The sequence below is a fragment of the Ornithorhynchus anatinus genome, chromosome X5, assembly GCF_004115215.2.
Source record: "Ornithorhynchus anatinus isolate Pmale09 chromosome X5, mOrnAna1.pri.v4, whole genome shotgun sequence".
In the NCBI taxonomy this organism is placed as follows: Eukaryota; Metazoa; Chordata; class Mammalia; order Monotremata; family Ornithorhynchidae; genus Ornithorhynchus; species Ornithorhynchus anatinus.
In genome coordinates, this window is record NC_041753.1 from 62,822,404 (window position 1) to 62,841,194 (window position 18,791).

General features: G+C 41.7%; 1 protein-coding gene across 1 annotated transcript in view; it reads right to left on the reverse strand.

Annotated features, from left to right (window-relative positions):
* LOC100088891 (guanine nucleotide-binding protein subunit alpha-14) overlaps window positions 1–18,791 on the reverse strand; it is a 188,051-nt gene that overhangs the window by 76,830 nt on the left and 92,430 nt on the right. The window contains exon 2 of the mRNA XM_029056338.2: window positions 185–369. Coding sequence (XP_028912171.1) covers window positions 185–369 — 185 coding nt within the window. The remainder of the gene's footprint in view (window positions 1–184; window positions 370–18,791) is intronic.

The window sequence follows — 18,791 nt, forward strand, 5'->3', positions numbered from 1 at the left end:
CTCCTTATTTGGAATATTCTTTTGTTCAACCAGATGCACTTAATTATTTTTTGGATACACACATGCCAGATATGCCAAAGTCTGGCAGCTGTTTTTTTAAAAAATGAACCCAGCTTCCAGTTCCTTAACTGCTTCCAAAGACTGAAACAAATCCACTTGAATAAAAATATTTTTCAAATCTTACCTTGTTCTCCTCAGAAACATACTGTATTCTCAGAGTGTCCATGGCTCTGATCATCGACTGCATGGCCGTAAATATGTTTTGATAAACCAGCTTCGTGAAGCCTTTTCTATCTTCATCCGAGTAGCCGGATCCATGGATAATCCTCATCTGCTTGATAAAGGTGCTCTTGCCACTCTCTCCGGTACCTTAAGTAAGAACCAAGTAAATGTAGAGTCAGCCAAAAGTTTCAAACAGTAGAAATGACCCCAGAAATGAAGTGATTATTTGTCCAGAGTCTGTACACATGTAAAATAGTCCTTGTTGCTGCATATCCGGGAACCAAGCTACAGATTTAGGAATCTGTCAGTAACTCAGCAAGTAGCTGAACTCCTACCAGAAACGTAATACTAAATTAGGTGCTTGAGATACAGGTTAATGAAGAGAAGAGTTTCTTGTCTTATGCTATTGAGGCATCTTCGACCCATAGCGACACCATGGACTCATTTCTCTCAGAATGCCCTGCCTCCATCTGCAATTGTTCTGGTAGCGTATCCATAGAGTTGCCTTGGTAAGAATACGGAAGTGGTTGACCATTGCCTCCCTTGCAGCAAACTTGAATCTCCACCCTTGACTCTCTCCCATGACGCTGCTACCCAGCACAGGTGAGTTTTGACTTATAGCAGACTGCCTTCCACTCACTAGCCACTGGCCAAGCTAGGAATGGAATGGGTTGACCCCTGCTTGACTCTCCTTCCCATAGTCGAGATTGGTAGATTACTGGAAACTCTCCAGGTGTGACCCTGAGAGGGGCAAAGAGCCCCTGCCCTCAAGGAATTTCCAGTGCAATAGGGGAGACAGTGTGCAGGTAACTACCCAACAAATATGTACAGATATTTACAATTACATACAATTATATAGGTACCTATATGTATATATATATATATATATATATACATATACATATATTCATGTGTGTGTGTGTTTGCATGTATGCGTGGGTATCCTTTTTCAAAATGATGATACTAGCAGAGAAATCTTTTACACGCACGGGGTCAAGGCTAAAAAGCCTAATACATAACTAGCTGGCAGTTGATAAATCCCATATCACTGTACCACACTGTTTGAGATGTTGCTTCACTATATCTCAAAACTGTTTATTTTGCCTTCTAGGCATGCGAGTGCCCTCTTTCAGTTCCCCATCTCCAGAAGGCACTTGGGTATCCCACTGTCATCCATCTATCTGCCTAACATGCCCTGTCCAGAGAAAGTGTGCTGTTGTGAATACTGTGGTTGAGCTGACCCCAATGCCTCATTAGGATTAAATTTGTCCTATCATTTGATCTAGAGTATGGCTGACGAGTGACACTGAACACCTCTGACTTTAGCGAGTGATGCTACACTCCTCCACCTATCATCACCTGCAGGAATACGACAAAGCAGACCCTGAGCTGTTACACATTGGAGAGGTTGTAACTGCTGGATTAGGGTCAGCTCTAACAGAAGGGTGAAGAACCTGAAAACAGTTCCCTTTAACAGTAATGCACTAGAGCTCTTATTGTTACTGTTCAATCAATCTATCAAACGTATTTATCGAGCGCTGTGTGCAGAGCACTGTACTAAGCACTTGGGAGAGAACAACACAACAATATAATGGACACATTCCCTGCCCACAAAAAACTTACAGTCTAGAGGGGGAGACAGACATTAATATAAATAAGTAAATTATGGATATGGACATGACTGTTGTGAAGCTGGTAGGGGGTGAATAAAGGGAGAGTTCCAGGCCAGAGGTAGGATGTGGATGAGAGGTCGATGTCGAGATAGGCGAGAATGAGGTACAGTGAGTAGGTCGGCATGAGAGGAAGGAAGTGGGTGGGCTGTGTTGTAGTAGGAGAGTAGTGAGGTGAAGTAGGAGGGTGTAGGGTGATCGAATGTTTTGAATGTGTGTGTGTGTGTGTGTGTGTGTGTGTGTGTATGTACTTGGATTAGCAGTTTGGATGGAGAGAAAGGGTGGATTTTATTGATGTTGTGAAGGTTGATCTGACAGAATTTGGTAACAGATTGAATATGTGGGCTGAATGAGAAAAAGGAGTTAAGGATAACACCACGGTTACGGGCTTATTAAACATGGAGGATGGTGGTGCTGTCTACAGAGATGGGAAAGTCCCAAGAAAGACAGAGGTTGGGTGGGACGATAAGGAGTTCTGTTTTGGACATGTTAAGGTTGAGGAGTTGGTGGGATATCCAAGTAGAGTTGTCCTGAATGCAAGAGGAAATGTGAAACTGCAGAGGAGAGAGATTTGGGCTGGAGATGTAGACTTGGGAATTGTCCATGGAGAGATGGTAATTGAAGCCATGGGAGTGAATGAGTTCTCCAAGGGAGTGGATGTAGATGGAGAATAGAAGGGGACTCTGAATTTAGCCTTGAGGGACTCCTACAGTTAGGGGTGGGAGGCAGAGGAGGAGACTGTGAAAGAGACTGAGAAGGAGTAGCCAGAGAGATAGGAAGTGAACTAGGAGAGGACAGTGTCAGCAGAGCCAAGGTTGGATAATGTTTCCAGAAGAAGGGGGTGGTCAACAATGTCGAAGGCATCTGATAGGTCGAGGAGGATTAGGATGGAATAGAGGCCATTTGATTTGGCAAGAACCAAATGTGACCTTTGAGAGGGCAGTTTCTGTGGAGTGAAGGGGGAGGAAGCCAGATTATAGGGGGTCACAGAGAGGAAGTGGAAACAGTGGGCATAGACAACTTGCTCGAGGAGTTTGGAGAGGAATGGTAGGAGGGAGATAAGGTGATAACTGGATGGAGTCATGGGGTCAAGAGAGGGTTTTGTTGATCATTTTACAGGCATTACTTCAGCCACTTCAGAATTTAATGGTCTTTGGGGATAAACCCCAGCTAAGAAAGTGTCACGTTGGCCAATTCCAATCTCTACTATTGAAGCCCAGGGTGGTGAGGTCGGGGTGAGATCAGAGCCACAGAGCCAAGTGCATAGGCAATGCAGAAGGGAGAGGGCCTAATCAGGGATGTCCTTTTGGAGGAGATGTGATTTTACTGATTAATTGATTGTTGGCATTAGAGGTGCAAAGTGTGAGGGCTAGGTTGTAGTATGAGATCAGTGAGGTAAGGTAGGAGGGGACGAGCTGTATGACTTCCTTAAAGTTGAGAAGTTTTTTGCTGTATGCAGGAGTGGATGGGCAGTCACTGGATGTTTTTTGAAGAGTGGAGAGATGTGGACTGAACTTTTTTTTAGAATAATGATCTGGGTAGCAGAGTGAAGTATGGACTGGAGTGGGGAGGGACAGGAGGAAGGGAGGTCAGCAAGGAGCTGATGCAATCCTCATCAAGTGCTCAATAACCATGATTGATTGATAATTGCATGGTAACAGTTTAGGAGGAGAGGGAAAGGTTGATTTTAGTGATTTTAATGATGTTATGAAGGCAGAACTGACAGAACTTGGTGACAGATTGAACGTGTGGGTTGATAGCATTGGGAGCAAAATCATAGGATGAATGAGAGAGATGAGTCGAGGAATGAAAGGTATTTATTGAGTGCCCATAGTACTAAGCACTTGGAAGAGTACAATAGAATTAGTAGATATGACCTCTGCCCTCAAGGAGCTTACAATATAGCAGGGGAAATCAAAGGAAGGAATAGGCATTTTTATCATGTGAGAAACCAAAGCACACATCAGAATTGTGTGATCATCTGGCCAATAAAACAGTCTTTTATTTTAATCACAATATAATGCTTTCACATTCCAAATTCATCTGTCAGTTTTTAAAGGGTATATAAACGATGTATTTAACTTGGTCACTTTTCTCAATGAAAAATGTTTTTACCCCATTCCCTGACATCAACTCCCTGTAAATCAACTAACAGATATTGCAGATATCTGGGCCTTTGTGAATCAGGCTGAAGTGAGAAGCTGTAAAGGAGCATTTGAAGAGAAAAACCATTTTGTCAGAAGTCAGTTTGGGGTTTTGAGTTTCCCAAAAGTTACATAAACATTGAAAAAAAGTATATTAGTATATCATGTGAAATTCCTTACTCGGTAACTTCATGCAGGAATACATTTGTAGCCCACAGAGAACATTGTACAAAATGCAATTCCATTTCATATACTAATCGAGAAGATATGAAGGTCCCTATCTTTTTTTAACTTCATATTATTAGGTCTGTGCTTTTGATACAAGACAATCAGAGGTACTCTTACTCCAGATTAAAGTACAGTGAAGTGCTCTGAGACGTTCATCAAAAACATTTATTTTGTTCTATTTTGATGGCACTGTCCTGGGAAATTCTACACTTATCCCAAATAGGATTGCGCTTTCATCTTGCAACCCTCTTAACCAAACACACCTTCACGTTTCAATCAACTTAAATTGTGGGCTCTAAAAGGTAGAAATGCTACTTTTGGCTTGTGTATCATGAAAGGCTTCCCAACCTACGTGACCTTTCCTTATCTGTACTGTCAAAGGTATAATTTACTAATGTGGAAATCAAGCCACAAGAACTCTATTTTTAACTCTGTCAATAACTCATAATAGGGCTCCAGGTACCCACACTATCCCCCTCTGCTACATTGCCTGCCCAGGAGCATGATGGGATTGGAAGAATTTACACAGCTTTAGTCAAGTTGGCAAATGGGGATGCTGTTTCCTCACCTGCCTTAAACTAATTCATTGGGAAAGTCACTAGAGTGCCCCAATTTATTAACAAGAGCTAAATATTACCATATTTGCACATTGTGAAGCTGTTCAATAATAGCTCGGCTTTCTTAAAAGTTCTGTTGGTCTGCTAAAGGCTGTCTTTGATATATCAACATCATCGTCCCTCTGTTGAGGCACCTTGCCTTCAAAGTCACCTCCCAGATGCAGCCCTGCAAAACCCAAACCCAGGGCCAGGAAGTCAGAGGACCTGGGTTCTAACCCTGGCTTCGCCGTGTGTGAGCTGTGTGTCCTTGGTCAAGTAACATACCTTCTCTGTTCCTCAGTTTCCTCATCTGTAAAATGTGGATTAAATACCTGCTCTCTGCCCACTTCCTCACCAGGTGTTACAGGGACTGTGTCTGATCTGATTATCTTGTCTCTACCCCAGGACTTAGTACAGTTCTTGGCACATAGTAAGTGTTTAATACAATTGTTATTATTATTCAGGTACAGGACCCAGGGAACAGGGCAGTTGGGAGCAATCAATCGATCAAGTAATCATATTTATTCATTCAATCATATTTATTGAGTGCTTACTGTGTGCAGAGCACTGTACTAAGCCCTTGGAAAGTACAATTTGGCAAAAAATAGAGACAATCCCTACCCCAAAACGGGAGTAGTTACTGTGTTCAGGGCACTATACTAAGCACCTGGGAGAGTACAATACAACAATATAACAGACACATTTCCTGCCCACAACTAACTTACAGTCTAGAGTGGGAGACAGACATTAATATAAATAAATAAATTATGGATATGGATGTAAGTGCTGTGGGGCTGAGGGGCCTGTTGGTGAATAAAGGGAGCAAGTCAGGGCAATGCAGAAGGGAGTGGGAAAAGAGGAAATTAGAATTTAGTCAGGGAAGACCTCTTGGAGGAGATGTGCTTTCAATAAGTCTTTGGAGGTAGGCAGAGTAATTGTCGAGCACTGTGGGATATAATGAAGAGGGGAGACTGAGAATCCAGAAAGACCCAGAAATCCTCAGACTGGTGAGTAGTGGAAGCAGAAAAGTTGCTGTGAGCAGGGTCAGGGATAGCTTCATGTTTTAGTCTTTAAAAAAGGAATTTTTCTGCAGCCATAAGTGGGAATGTAAAGTATTAGAATTCACATAATGTCTCAGCCATAGGCTAAAGATATTAGGGATAAAGTTTTCAGGGTTTCATTCTAACTCCTCAAATCATTTAGATATCAAACCTAGAGATTTCCGCTGGGAGGTAAGAAGAAATTGCCTTACTCTGGATAAACAGATGTCTTAAGCACTAAGAATTACAGATCATACTGCCCATAACAACAACTATGGCATGTGCTTAGAACAGTGCTTTGCACAGAGTAAGTGCTTAACAAATGCCATTATTATTATTATTATTAATAATAAAAGCATACTACATGCCAGGCACTGCACTAGGTGCTGGGGTGGATACAAGCCAATTGGGTTGTACACAGTCCCTGTCTCACATGAGGCTTACAGTCTTAACCCCATTTTATAGATGAGATAACTGAGGCACAGAGAAGTTAAGTGACTTGCCTAAGATCACACAGCAGACAAGTAGAGGAACCAGGATTAGAACCCAGGTCCTTCTGACTCCCAGGCCTGTGCTTTATCCACTAGTCCATGCTACTTCCAAATTAAAATTAAGGGCAGCCCAAAAAAAAAAATCTTAGAAAAAATTCAGTAAGGACAGGAAAGAAACTTTTTTATGGTAATTGTTAAGCGCTTACGTTGTGTTCAAGCACTGATCTAAATGCTGAGATAGATACAAGCTAATCAGATTGGACACAGTCCCTGTCCCACTTGGGGCTCACTTATGGCTCTGCTTGTTGGCTTGTGAAAAGTGACCAAACACACTCATTAATTACCACATCCCTGGCTTTTGGAAGCTTGAATAATAATAATTCCTACTTTTCCTGTTCCATATGTGTCCTATCTATGAAGAGGCAAATATCTATAAATTATCAGTATTGCGAGGTGGACAGAGCACGGGTCTGGGAGTCAGAAGGTCATGGGTTCTAATTCCAGCTCTGCTACTTGTCCACTGTGTGACCTTGGGCAAGTTACTTCACTTCTCTGGGCCTCAATTACCTCATCTGGAAAATTGGGATTTTAGACTGTGAGCCCCAAGTGGGTCAGGGACTGTGTCCAACCCGACTTGTTTTCATCCACCCCAGTGCTTAGTACAGTGCCTGGCACATAGTGCTTAACAAATACCATTATTATTATTATTATTTAGCTCTATAACTCTGCATAGATATATACATGATTCAGAGTTCATGTGACTTGCTGAAAATTAAGTTTTCTTGAATTTTTCTTAAAACTCATTCCATTTTTATAATTTGAAGTACACATAACAATAGCTACAGTGCCATAGGTTTGGCTGATAATGTGTAAATAGGCACATGTGCAAGCTATTAAAAGAATAAGGGGAACAAGAACCGGCAAAAACCCTGTTTATAAACACTGCAGAGCCTGCAAAATGCTCTGTATACCAATCAACTTTCTACCCCCCAAAAAAAAGACCCAGATTTCCAGAACTTTAGTAAATCAGTACTTGAAGAATCACTGTCATTGCATTAAAATTATAACATTGTAACTGATCTTACTGCTGAATAGCCTCATGAGATTGCTCACTGTGGTTGGCACTCATTATTCGGTATTGTTTTATTCTTTTGAAAAGGGAAACCATCAAGCACTGTCATAAACAGGTTAAAAGGTGTCCACTGCTCACTGCAGCCTCTGTAGGTATCTTTGTATCTGAACTAGGTTTCTACAAGAAGCAAAGAGATGATTCCAGGGAATCAGACCCGAGGTACTTTAGAGAGATTCTTTTCACTTCCCTTATCTACAAAGGCACATTATCAAATTCTGTGTTGTCAGGACTTCCTCTGTTTGTTTTAAATTAGCCATCAACAACAAAACAATTTGCAAAGCCCAGCCTTATGACATAGAACTAAAACGTAATAAGTACCATCCACATAAATATTCCCGTTTCACACACGTGAGTGTGTAAATGCCACCAGAAAAGTGAAAAAAGAAATGACTTCCTTCAGGAACCTTGGTTGTATTACTCTTCAAACATTTGCACACTTGTGTGCTTGCTGGGGTAGACCCTCTAAATTTGCTTTTCCACTACTCCTTCCTCCAACGTATAACATGAGAAATATATTATAAACATTTTTATACTGTCTCTCCTGTTAGAGCATAAGCTCCTTGTGGGCAGGGAATGTGTTTCATGCTTCAGTTGTACTTTCCCTAGTGCTTCACACCTAGTGGGTGCTCAATAAATAACTTGACTATTACTGCTAGAAATTTAAAAAAATAGCTTTAATCTGATATTCCTAGAGCTTACATAGGGAGAAAAGGTTCAATAACTTGGGACGCTAATCTATCCTCCAAATTGTTCCAGCAGAGAGTTGCGGGGTAATGGATCTTTCCCTGGCTAATAGTTTCCCACTGTTGTGATCCCAGCCTTATTCACTAAAAGGGAAAATTGTCTATAGCATCTACATTTTCCTGCTATCCTCCCCACACATATCTTTCTCTTGAGGGTTTCCAAAAATAGGAAATGCGTGACTTGGAAGATTTTACTGGGCCCTTTCTAAAGGCAGAGAATGCTGGCTAAATGCTATATGATTCTGCTTCCTTTATTTTGATTATACAGTAGTAAAATATTTTAACGAATGTAAGTATTTTACATAAATATGTGTATCTACGTACGCGGCGAGCATTAGAATGTTAGCTCCTTGTAAGCAGGAAGAGCATCATTTCTTTGTGTTTTCCCATCCCAAGTGCTTAGTACAATGCACGGCCCTCAGTGGGCTTTCAATAAATATTGTTACCATTACCACACTTTAATATCCTAAGGAGGACAGGACATGTAAAACAAAAAATCTTTCTCTTACAAAAACAACAACAAAAGGAATCAGCTCCCACTTTCTTTGGAGGAGGATAGCTATTTAGACCAAAGGAATGTATTTTGTAACCCTGATATTAAACCAGGAATAAAAGCCATCTTTCAGGGAGCTGCTTCGTTACCTAGGGTGAGTAAAAAAGGCGATTATACAAAAAATAAGGCCTCATTCAAATGGCTACAAACCCCAGAAATCTAGTAATGAGACTATTATCTTCCTCATTACCTATGACTCCAGTAACCTACATCATTCCACCAGAAGTTGATCTGATTTATCTTCTGTCTAAGGCTGTAATTAAACACAAGCCAGGAATTCAGTTGTTGCAGCATAAAACAGCAAAACATGCAAGCTGCAAAACTGTCCCCGCAGTGGGGTTTCCAATTCTCGGCCAGTAGAGGGGGGTGAAAGACTTGGGAACCACTTTCGTTAAACTGCCTGGGCATCCCTTAGATACCCGTCCTTTGGAAGTTAGGACTCAGGGAGGGGAGGGGAACCTTACTAACCTCGGTTGAGTGATAGCCTAGAAATTTCCCCAGAGCTCCAGCCTGGGCTTCACAGGAGAGCTCCTCAGGGATTGTAAGAGATCCATAAAGAGGACTGTTGCAGACTTGACCATCTAGATGGTTGTGTGCGAAATGTGTTGGGTACCACATTACAAGAATCATTACCCCGGTCCTAATTAAGTTTTGTCCCTTTGAGAGAAGAAAACTTTCATTTTACAGGGCCCAACTTTAATAACCTTCTCTGCCCTTCAGAAGACTAATTTTAAATTGATTAACTATCTTGAACTTAATGACAACCTTTAAAGTTGGTCTTAGCAACAGCAGTCATTATTTCAAACATAGGCCTAGCAAGACATTTCCTTATCCAACTTAGGCAACATGCCACCGCCTCTAAATCTCTAGGCTTAGGATCAAAACAAAGTAGAGAAGCAGAGAAGTAGAGAAGTAGAGAAGTAGAGAAGCAGCGTGGCACAGTGGAAAGAGCACGGGCTTTGGAGTCAGGGCTCATGAGTTCGAATCCCAGCTCTGCCACTTGTCGGCTGTGTGACTGTGGGCAAGTCACTTAACTTCTCTGTGCCTCAGTTCCCTCATCTGTAAAATGGGGATTAAGACTGTGAGCCCCACGTGGGACAACCTGATTCCCCTATGTCTACCCCAGCACTTAGAACAGTGCTCGGCACATAGTAAGCGCTTAACAAATACCAACATTATTATTAGAAGAAAGGAAAACGGACCTATTATTGAAACTATCTGTGCTCACACACTGTACACTTACCCTATTCTAAATTAACTTTGTCCAAGATATGATCACTTTCATTCAGCTGAATATGTCTCTGTGACTTTCAGTTGGAAAGATGAATCATTCAATCCATCGCATTTATTGAGCACTTAATGTGTGCAGTCCACTGTACTAAGCGCTTGGGAGAGTTGGTAGACAGGTTCTTTAGGGAGTTTACAGTCTAGAGGTGAGCCTAAAGATGAAGAATATTCAGAGTTGGCTGGCATAGAGTTAGAGATGTGAACTTGTTTAGGGGTATTTCCCATTTTCCAAGCATGAGGAAAAAGAAAGTACAGATTTTAATTTAAAACAGAAAGGGACCCAGATAAGATCCTTATATCAATGAAAAACAATAAATCTAGAAGTGAGCTGATCATATAAGCAGTGAGATCCCAATGGACAGTACACTTCTTGACTTCTTGGCAGTTGCACTCAAACCTTGTGGAGTTCTATATGTGTGCTCCTGATACCCAGCATGCCAACTTTTCATGTGGAGAATGGGGGGTGAAGTTGTGGTGAGACATAGGGGGGGTAGGGCACTGGGGGAAGAGTATCGAAGGGGCAAGTCTTTGATGGGGACCTGGAAGAAAAATGGAGGAAAAGGGAGATAAAGGAGATAAAGGGAGGGAGATAAAGACAGGGGGAGAGGAAGAAAGGGAAAAAGGTGAAAAGAAAGAGGGAGATCAATGTATCTGCTCTCACCCCCACCAGGCTCTGGTCTCCAACCACAGGCAGCCTTGGGGAATCCTCCCGGGATGAGGTATGGGGGTTGAAGCTCTGATTTCTGCCTGACCAAGAAGCTGTGGGCATAAAGCTATTGGCTGGGATGGAGACTGGGTCCGATTTGACTACTGGGTGTCTACCCCAGCAATTAGCCCAGTGCTTTCAGTGCTTAGTAAGGGCTAGCTACATAAAGGCTTAGTAACTAGCATCATAATCCATTCATCTGGGGAGGAGAGGGAAATCACAAATCATATCTATTCCTTTTCTTTATAAAAATACATTTTGAATCAAGAATTTGGAAACAAGTCACTATCGCTTAAGAAGATGGAGGATCACATCTGGCATTCAGACATTATTTGGTATAATGTATCTAGTTGGGAGGGTGCTTACCCAAAACAGTACAATGTCTATAAATGCATGTAGATGCATGCACACAGATCCATTCTAATATGTAGAGTGACTACAATCCACTTGGTAAAATTTCAAGTGCTGCTCAAATGCCTCTTTTAAACCCAATATAAATGAAAAAAATCAAATATTGCTTGTTGCCCATGGATTCTCCTCTTCTGAGTCTCAAGCCTTTATAAAGGATGCAGTGATGCAGTCAAGTGGGAAGACCTCATGGGGAAGGAAAGGGGGACCATCTCAGAAGAGTTGAGATGGGAAACATGAATCTAGGCTCTAGACAGCACTTTCATCAATCATTAAAGCACTTGGAGTTCGCGGGAGGAAACATGCGAATGAAGGGCAATGTCTATTATTCATTATACCACTCCTCACAATCCTTCTGTGAGATATGTGGTGGCCCCCTCATCTTTCAGCAAAGGCACTGAGGTAGAAAGATTAATTGACTTGCCAGGGGCTCCAGTGGGCTAGCAGCAGAGCTGGTATTGAACTTAAGAGCGTGACCATGCTCCTATCACCTAAAGAGGATCGGAGAGGTGGGAAAAGGGGGAAGAAGAGGGTGGGAATCAAGAATGCCCCAAGATTTAGTTCATTTAATTTTTCCCCCCTAATGATTTTCACACCATGAACTGCTGCTTTCCATTGCTCTGAAAAATTCCTGAACCAAAGAGAATGATACGGAGAAAACTTTTCTACCAAACCATTTTTAGAGAAGCAAATTTACCTTCAAACCACCTTACATCACAGTAGTTCATCTCGTACTCGAACAGGCAACTTAAACATTACAACAACAGACTTTAACCGAATGTAAATCAAGATGATTAATCACTCAGACCTCTTAAAATTCCCGCATGCCAACTCCACCATGTGCTTTACTTTTGATGAGAGTAATTGAAGACAGATTTTATAAATGCATTCTTAATGGAGCAGGATTCCACACCATTCAAGCAGACCCTATCGGTTCATCTCTGCCATGTCTACAGAAACATTTTGTAAACCCTGATGCCTGTGCAGAGTAATTGGGAAATGGGAAGGAGGTGACATTGATGGAGTTTTTGCACAGCCTGAATTGCCTGCAAGCAGGAAACAGGATCAATAAAGGTTGTGTTTTGCATATTAAAATATTCTTTTTTACATTTTCTTTCTCTGGTGCGACAAGCTGAGTTATAACTAATTTCCAGAGCAGACTCAAGGCTCTCCCTTCCTAGTTACACCATCGGGGTCAATTTTCAAAAAGACCTTAGAAACTTTTATGGAAATCAAAAGTCAAATTGCACATCACTGATGAAGACACTGAGCAGCCCAGACAGGACTTTTTACTGATGAATTCAGTCATTTGAATAAAGACCAAATATATTATTTATAAAACTAAATCAGAATTCTGCAGTAATTTTCACGTCTTTATTCAAAGGAGGGAGCAGAGTAAATAATGGTAATATCCATGTAGCACTGCCCTTCATGTGCAAAAAATATGCTGCAGAGAATTTTATCCACATATGTGAGTGTGATTCAAAAGACCAATGCGTGACTGGCAAAACTTGTGTCAAGCACAGTATGAACTTAATTTGTCTTTTGTAGTTGTCGTATAGAAAAATCATTAACTGATTCTTCCTTCAAAATTATCTCTTCCCTTCCATGATTGTCCAGAGTACTCCATTTTATGCCACTTGTTGACAAGTCTAATAGCTTCCAGCAACCTAAAGTTCGTTTGAGCATCCAAGTAAGGTCTCCAGGGTCAAACTTCCTTTATCCAGGTCATGACAATTGATCACGCAGCCTTCAGCATCCCCCAGCCTGGCCTCATTTCACCGGACACACATATGGCAGCCAGAAAACTTTGGGAGACAGTAGTCATTCACACTCGCCCAGGGGCGCTTCAACTGGCCCTATGATCTTTATTCCCTTCTGACCTCACCTTCTAAACCTTGCCTCCAGCTTACGCGGTGGTCTCTTGCTTCTCATTCATTAAATGTGCAGGAAAAAAAAATACATTGAAAGAGAGCTACTGGTGGTTTACCAGTGTTGCACTACAACTTCCAGACAGCACTCAGAAAAGAACCAAGGAAAGGTCTGAGGGAGTGGAGGGGGTTAGCTTTGTTTCCAGAAAGCTGTCTACCCTTATGATTCATCTATGGAGGAAAAATTTACTCCTCAGGCATTGTCAGAGTAGTGTTACATCTGTGCATCAATCAAACAGGTACTAGTTCTATAAATTCTATATTATAAATTATTTATTTATATCAATGTCTGTCTCCCCCTCTAGACTGACTGTAAGCTTACTGGGGGTCGGGAACCTGTCTTCCAATTCTCTTGTACTGTACTCTCCCAAGTGCTTAGTACAGTGTTCCGTGCACAGTAAGCTCTTAATAAATACCATCGATGATGATGAGGTTGATGATTAATCAATCAATCAATAAATGGTATATTCCATTCTCCCTCCTACTAAGGCTGTGCGCCCCTTGTGGGACAAGGACTGTGTCCAACCTCATTCACTTGTATCTACCCCAGTGCTTGGAAGAGTGTTTGACACATAATAAGTGCTTAACAAATAACATAAGAAATAAAGCTAGAGAAATGGGGAGACAGACATGAACACTGGCCAATGGCTTAGTACGTTGGAAGCAGATATAGCAACCACACATAAGTAAAGAGTCTCCCATTCAAATAAGGTGCCACTACCCTTAGCAATCATTCGATGGCATTCTATGACTGCTTACTGTATGGAGAGCACTACGCTATTCAGGAGTTTTGTTGTGCTGGCTGATTTCTTTTCTGTCCAGGATCAGAAAAGCTGGGGTGAACAGAAGTGGAAGTCAAGAAAACTGCTTGGCTTAGAGCCTTTTGCCGTGAAGAAAAGAAGTCCAGGTAGCCTAAGAGGGTACATGAATGAGGTTAACTAAACACAGAAGATAGTCAGACACCTGGAAGCAGCAGATGGCTGTGGAGTCTCACTTCTTACTCCCACTCTCATGCTCCAGAGTTCAGCTGAAAATGCTCATAGAACCCTTTTTGTCCTGTGTTACATCTGCTAGTGCTTATGTTAAAAAACCCTGACCGGTTACTAATATCAACGAAAATGATGATCATAAGGATTCTCAAAGACATTTTACCAAGAGTGATTACCCTAGGTGATGAAACGGAGGCACAGATAGGTCAAATGACATGCCCCAGGCCACATAGTAAGCACGTGGAGAAAACATACACCAGATGGCTTTACTGAAGCAAATGATTTTTACCCTGATACAAGAGCGAAGCATCCCCCGAATAACCTGAAGAATGGTTATTATTTTACTTGGGTTTTTCAAAATTCTTCTATAGACCAGGGGATGTGTGATGGGTTTTTTTTTTCCATTAGTCAAGCGATAAAAACATCTCACTGAGCCACTCTGCCATCACGTGCCTTCTGCCTGAGCATTTCTAATCATCAGTGGGCTTTTAAGACAGTCAATTTCTCTCTCTCTCCCTCCCTCTCTCTCTACACCGCCCCCCCGCCCCTTTCCTAGACCATCACTTAGAAACAGCAATCAGTTCTTAAGGGGAGGGATTTCTTGAAAACCTATCAGAGTAACTATGGAGACAACTTGTTTTTCTGTCTCTAGGACTAAATTGCCATCCAGCACCAAAAAAAAAAAAAGGTACTAACTAGGTAATTCATAAACTCACATTTTGCAGTTTCAAGCTGTTAAATCAACAAGCAGAATAGAAACCTGGTATTTCTTAGGTTCCAATTTTAGATCTCAATCAATCCAAGATCGGGGGAGAAAAAGGCAGGAAAGGAACAGAGCCAGAGATGGGTCTCTCTCACACCTTCACACTTAAAGGCACTCATAGTGATGATCTTCTCCTCAGGAAGTCAGTGGGTGGCAGCAGAAGGCAGATGATCAGACCACACCCTCCCTGACTGGCTCTGCCCAGCCCCTTGCTTATGGCATTTGTTAAGTGCTTACTTTGTGTGAAGCACTGCTCTAAGCACTGGGGTAGATACCAGTGAATCAGGTCCCACACAATCCCAGTCCCACAGTGGGACAGTCTAAACCCTTCTGGCTGACTGGAGATGCTGCCAGCAACTGTTCTGTAGCTGGGAAGATGCAATCAATCAATCAGTAGTATTTAATGAGCACTTACTGTGGGCAGAGCACTGTACTGTAGAGAATATACTATTACAGAATTGCACGTTCCCTGCCCACTACAAGCTCAGCGTCTAGAGGGGGATGAGCATACAGAGTGTGGCCCTGGATTTCTGGAAGATGACTCTCCCTCAGTTTCACCACCCCCACCGAATACCAGCAGGAGCCTCACCTGCAGCAGCCCCCCAAGAGAGGGGACCCTGACCAGACTTAAGCTCTGTTGAGCTCTAGTTGGACTGGGGGGATCAGAGGAATGGATGTTTGGAATCAGGGTGCCCGCACTCCTGGCCAAGTTGTTACAGGTAAGAGTCTGCGCATAAAGTAAGCTATTTTAAAGCAGCACTACTTGACCTTTATTTCTAAGTTGTGCTGGGTTAAAATAACTCAGTGCATGCACAGACTCCTGCCGGCAGCCTCCGCCTGACAAAAAGAGGGTTTGAGGCACGAATCGATTAATCGTATTGAGGGTTTACTGTGTGTAGAGCCCTGTACTAAGCTCTTGGGAGAGTACAGTGTAACAGAGTTGGTAGACATGTTCCCTGCCCACAAGGAGCTTACAGTCCAGAGGGTGAGACAGTAAAATAAATTATGGATATGGGTGAAAGTGCTGTGGGGTTGAGAATGGGTTGAATAAAGTCTGTAAATCCAAGTGCACGGGCAGTGCAGAATGGAGAGGGAGTAGAGGAAATGAGGGCTTAGTTGGGGAAGGCCTCTTGGAGAAGTTGTGCTTGCTGCTTGGTCATACTCTATATGGCTTTCTGCCCTGATTGTATGCCAATGTATGTGGCACAGACATAGAAAGGTCAGCAATTGTGTCCCTGCCAGCACACTATGTATCACTTCCACAGCCTATTGCCCAAGCTCATTTCTGTGGGGTTTTTTCTTATTTGAAGGACATGTAACTGTGGACAGAGTCACTGTAAACATCTGTATGCGTGTGATCATCCTTACCTTCCAACTGACAGATTTCTAGCCTTCAAATTTACACTTAGCATGACAGACCCCTTTCACCAGAGTAAAACTCCCCTTCTAGACTGTGACCTCTTCCTTGTACAGGAATGTGTCTATTTGTTGTATATTGTACTCTCCGAAGTGCTTAGTACAGTGCTTGGCATACAGTAAGTGCTCAATAAATACGATTGAATAAATGAAAGAATGAAAGTGCCTTCAGGGAATCAAACGCTGGGTGTGGTACAGGGACCTTTTGGAATAAAAGCTTTCAAAGGATCATGAGTCAAAAAGGGGATTGCGAGCACTTACTGTGTGCAAGACACTGTCCTAAGCCCTTGGGAGAGAACAATATAATAGATCCTGATCCTTGCCCTCTCAGCAGGACACGTTATGGGCAGGAAACGTGTGCTAATTCTGTTGTATTGTACTCTCCCAAGCGCTTAGTAGAGTGTTCTGCACAAAGTAATCACTCAATAATGATTGATTAATCAGTGTCGGATCTGTTAATGCTTCATAGGAAAATTTCACCAATTAATCAGTGGTATTTACTGAGCACTTACTATGTGCAGAGCACTGTTCTAAGTGCTTGGGAAAGTACAATACAAGAGAATAAGCAGACAGGTTCCCTGCCCATAATGAGCTTACAGTCTAGAGGGGGAGGCAATGACAGTCTCCTTGAAAGAGGGACCATGTCTTACAACTTTACCATGTGTCATCCAGTGCTTTATACAATGCTCTGCATGAGGTAGGTGTGTGGTAAATGATGATCTTCCAAGATAAAGGATAATCATCAGTGGTACTTATTGAGCACTTACTATAATAACAATAAAAAATTATTGTGGTATTTATTTAGTGCTGCCTATGTGTCAGGCACTGTTCTAAGCTCTGGAGTAGGTACTCGGTGGTAGGTACAAGATAATCAGATTGGACACACTCTCTGTCCTACTGTCTTAATCCCCATTTCACAGATGAGGAAACTGAGGCGCAGGGAAACTAAGTGACTTGCCCAAGCTCACACAGCAGAGACGTGGTGGAGCAGGATCAGAACCCAGTTCCCCTGACTCTCAGGCCTGTGCTCTTTCCACTAGGCCATGCCACTTCTCAATGCAGAGCATTGTACTAAGGACTTGGGAGAGAGTTGGCAGATATGTTCCCTGTCCACAGTGAACTTACAGTCTAGCGGGGGAGACAGACATTAATACACATAACTAATTTCTAAAGAACAAGCCCATTTGCTTGATGAAGACATCCAAAATGTCTTTTTTTTTAATAAGACAGTCAGCAGGACTGATCGGCTAATCAATAGGCTATCTTTTGTACTCTCCCACATGCGTAGTACAGAGCACTGTATCCAGTTGATACTCAATAAACATTGATTGATTAGAAATTTTTATTTTCATTTTCTCTCCCCTCCTGCTGTCTCCCTTGTCACCATATCAATATTCCTTTTTCCCACCAAGAGAAGACGGACTCAATCAATCCTGTACTAACTGCTTGGGAGAGCACAACAGAGATAGAAGACACAATCAAACAGAGAAAGGAGAAGAAGTTCAATTCAAATCTGCCAATTTTGCTGCTTGAGAGCAACTCTAGCTTAAGGATTAATAATGGAGCAGGTTGAAATGAATGACGTACTTAGGATTTTCACAACAAACTTTTTATCTGAAAGGGAGATGTTTCACTTGAAATGCAAATGACTGTCAGGTACCTCATGAGAAATCTAAAACATGTGGATTTGGTAAAGTCATAGTTTCATTTTGGGGAACTTTCCTGTTTGATTAGGGTAGCATCTCCATAAATTACTTCACTTGTGGAAATTCTGATTTATGATTTTAATGGTTAATGCTTTAATAATACCATAAATATTTCTCTTTCAGTATTCTATGTCTAGGTGTCCAGGTGACTGCACTGTGATGTCTATAAGTCTGCAAAGACATTAAATTTTAAAAGATTTTCCCCTCCTGCCAAATAATGTAAATTCATTATTTTTTTCATTGTGGTTACATAGTAATAGCAAGAAGGGTAAAGCTGTTTGTCCTAAACTTAATGCTTATACGGTGCTCTGCACACAGTAAGACCTCAACAAATACCACTGGTTGATGTTGATGTTGATGCTGATTATGGTATTTAAGTGTTTACTATGTGTCAAGCACTGCTCTAAGTACGGGGGTAAATACGAGTTTATGAGGTTAGACACAATCCCTGTCCCACGTGGTGCACACATGCCTTTCATTTTCTAGGTGAAGGATTCAAAACTTGTGATCGGTGGAATGTTCTTAGTATGTGATAATGTGGAGAAGATAATGATTATACATATTGTTCATTCATTCATTCAATCATATTTATTGAGTGCTTACTGCATGCAGAGCACTGTACTAAGCGCTTGAGAGAATTGTTCCATGTAGAATATTTGTATTACTGAAGATAATGATGCCAAATATTTTTTGACAGTATTTGGCTGAAGAAGTCACATGTATTACATTAAGAAACAATCATACATTTTCTTTTTAAATCTTGGCA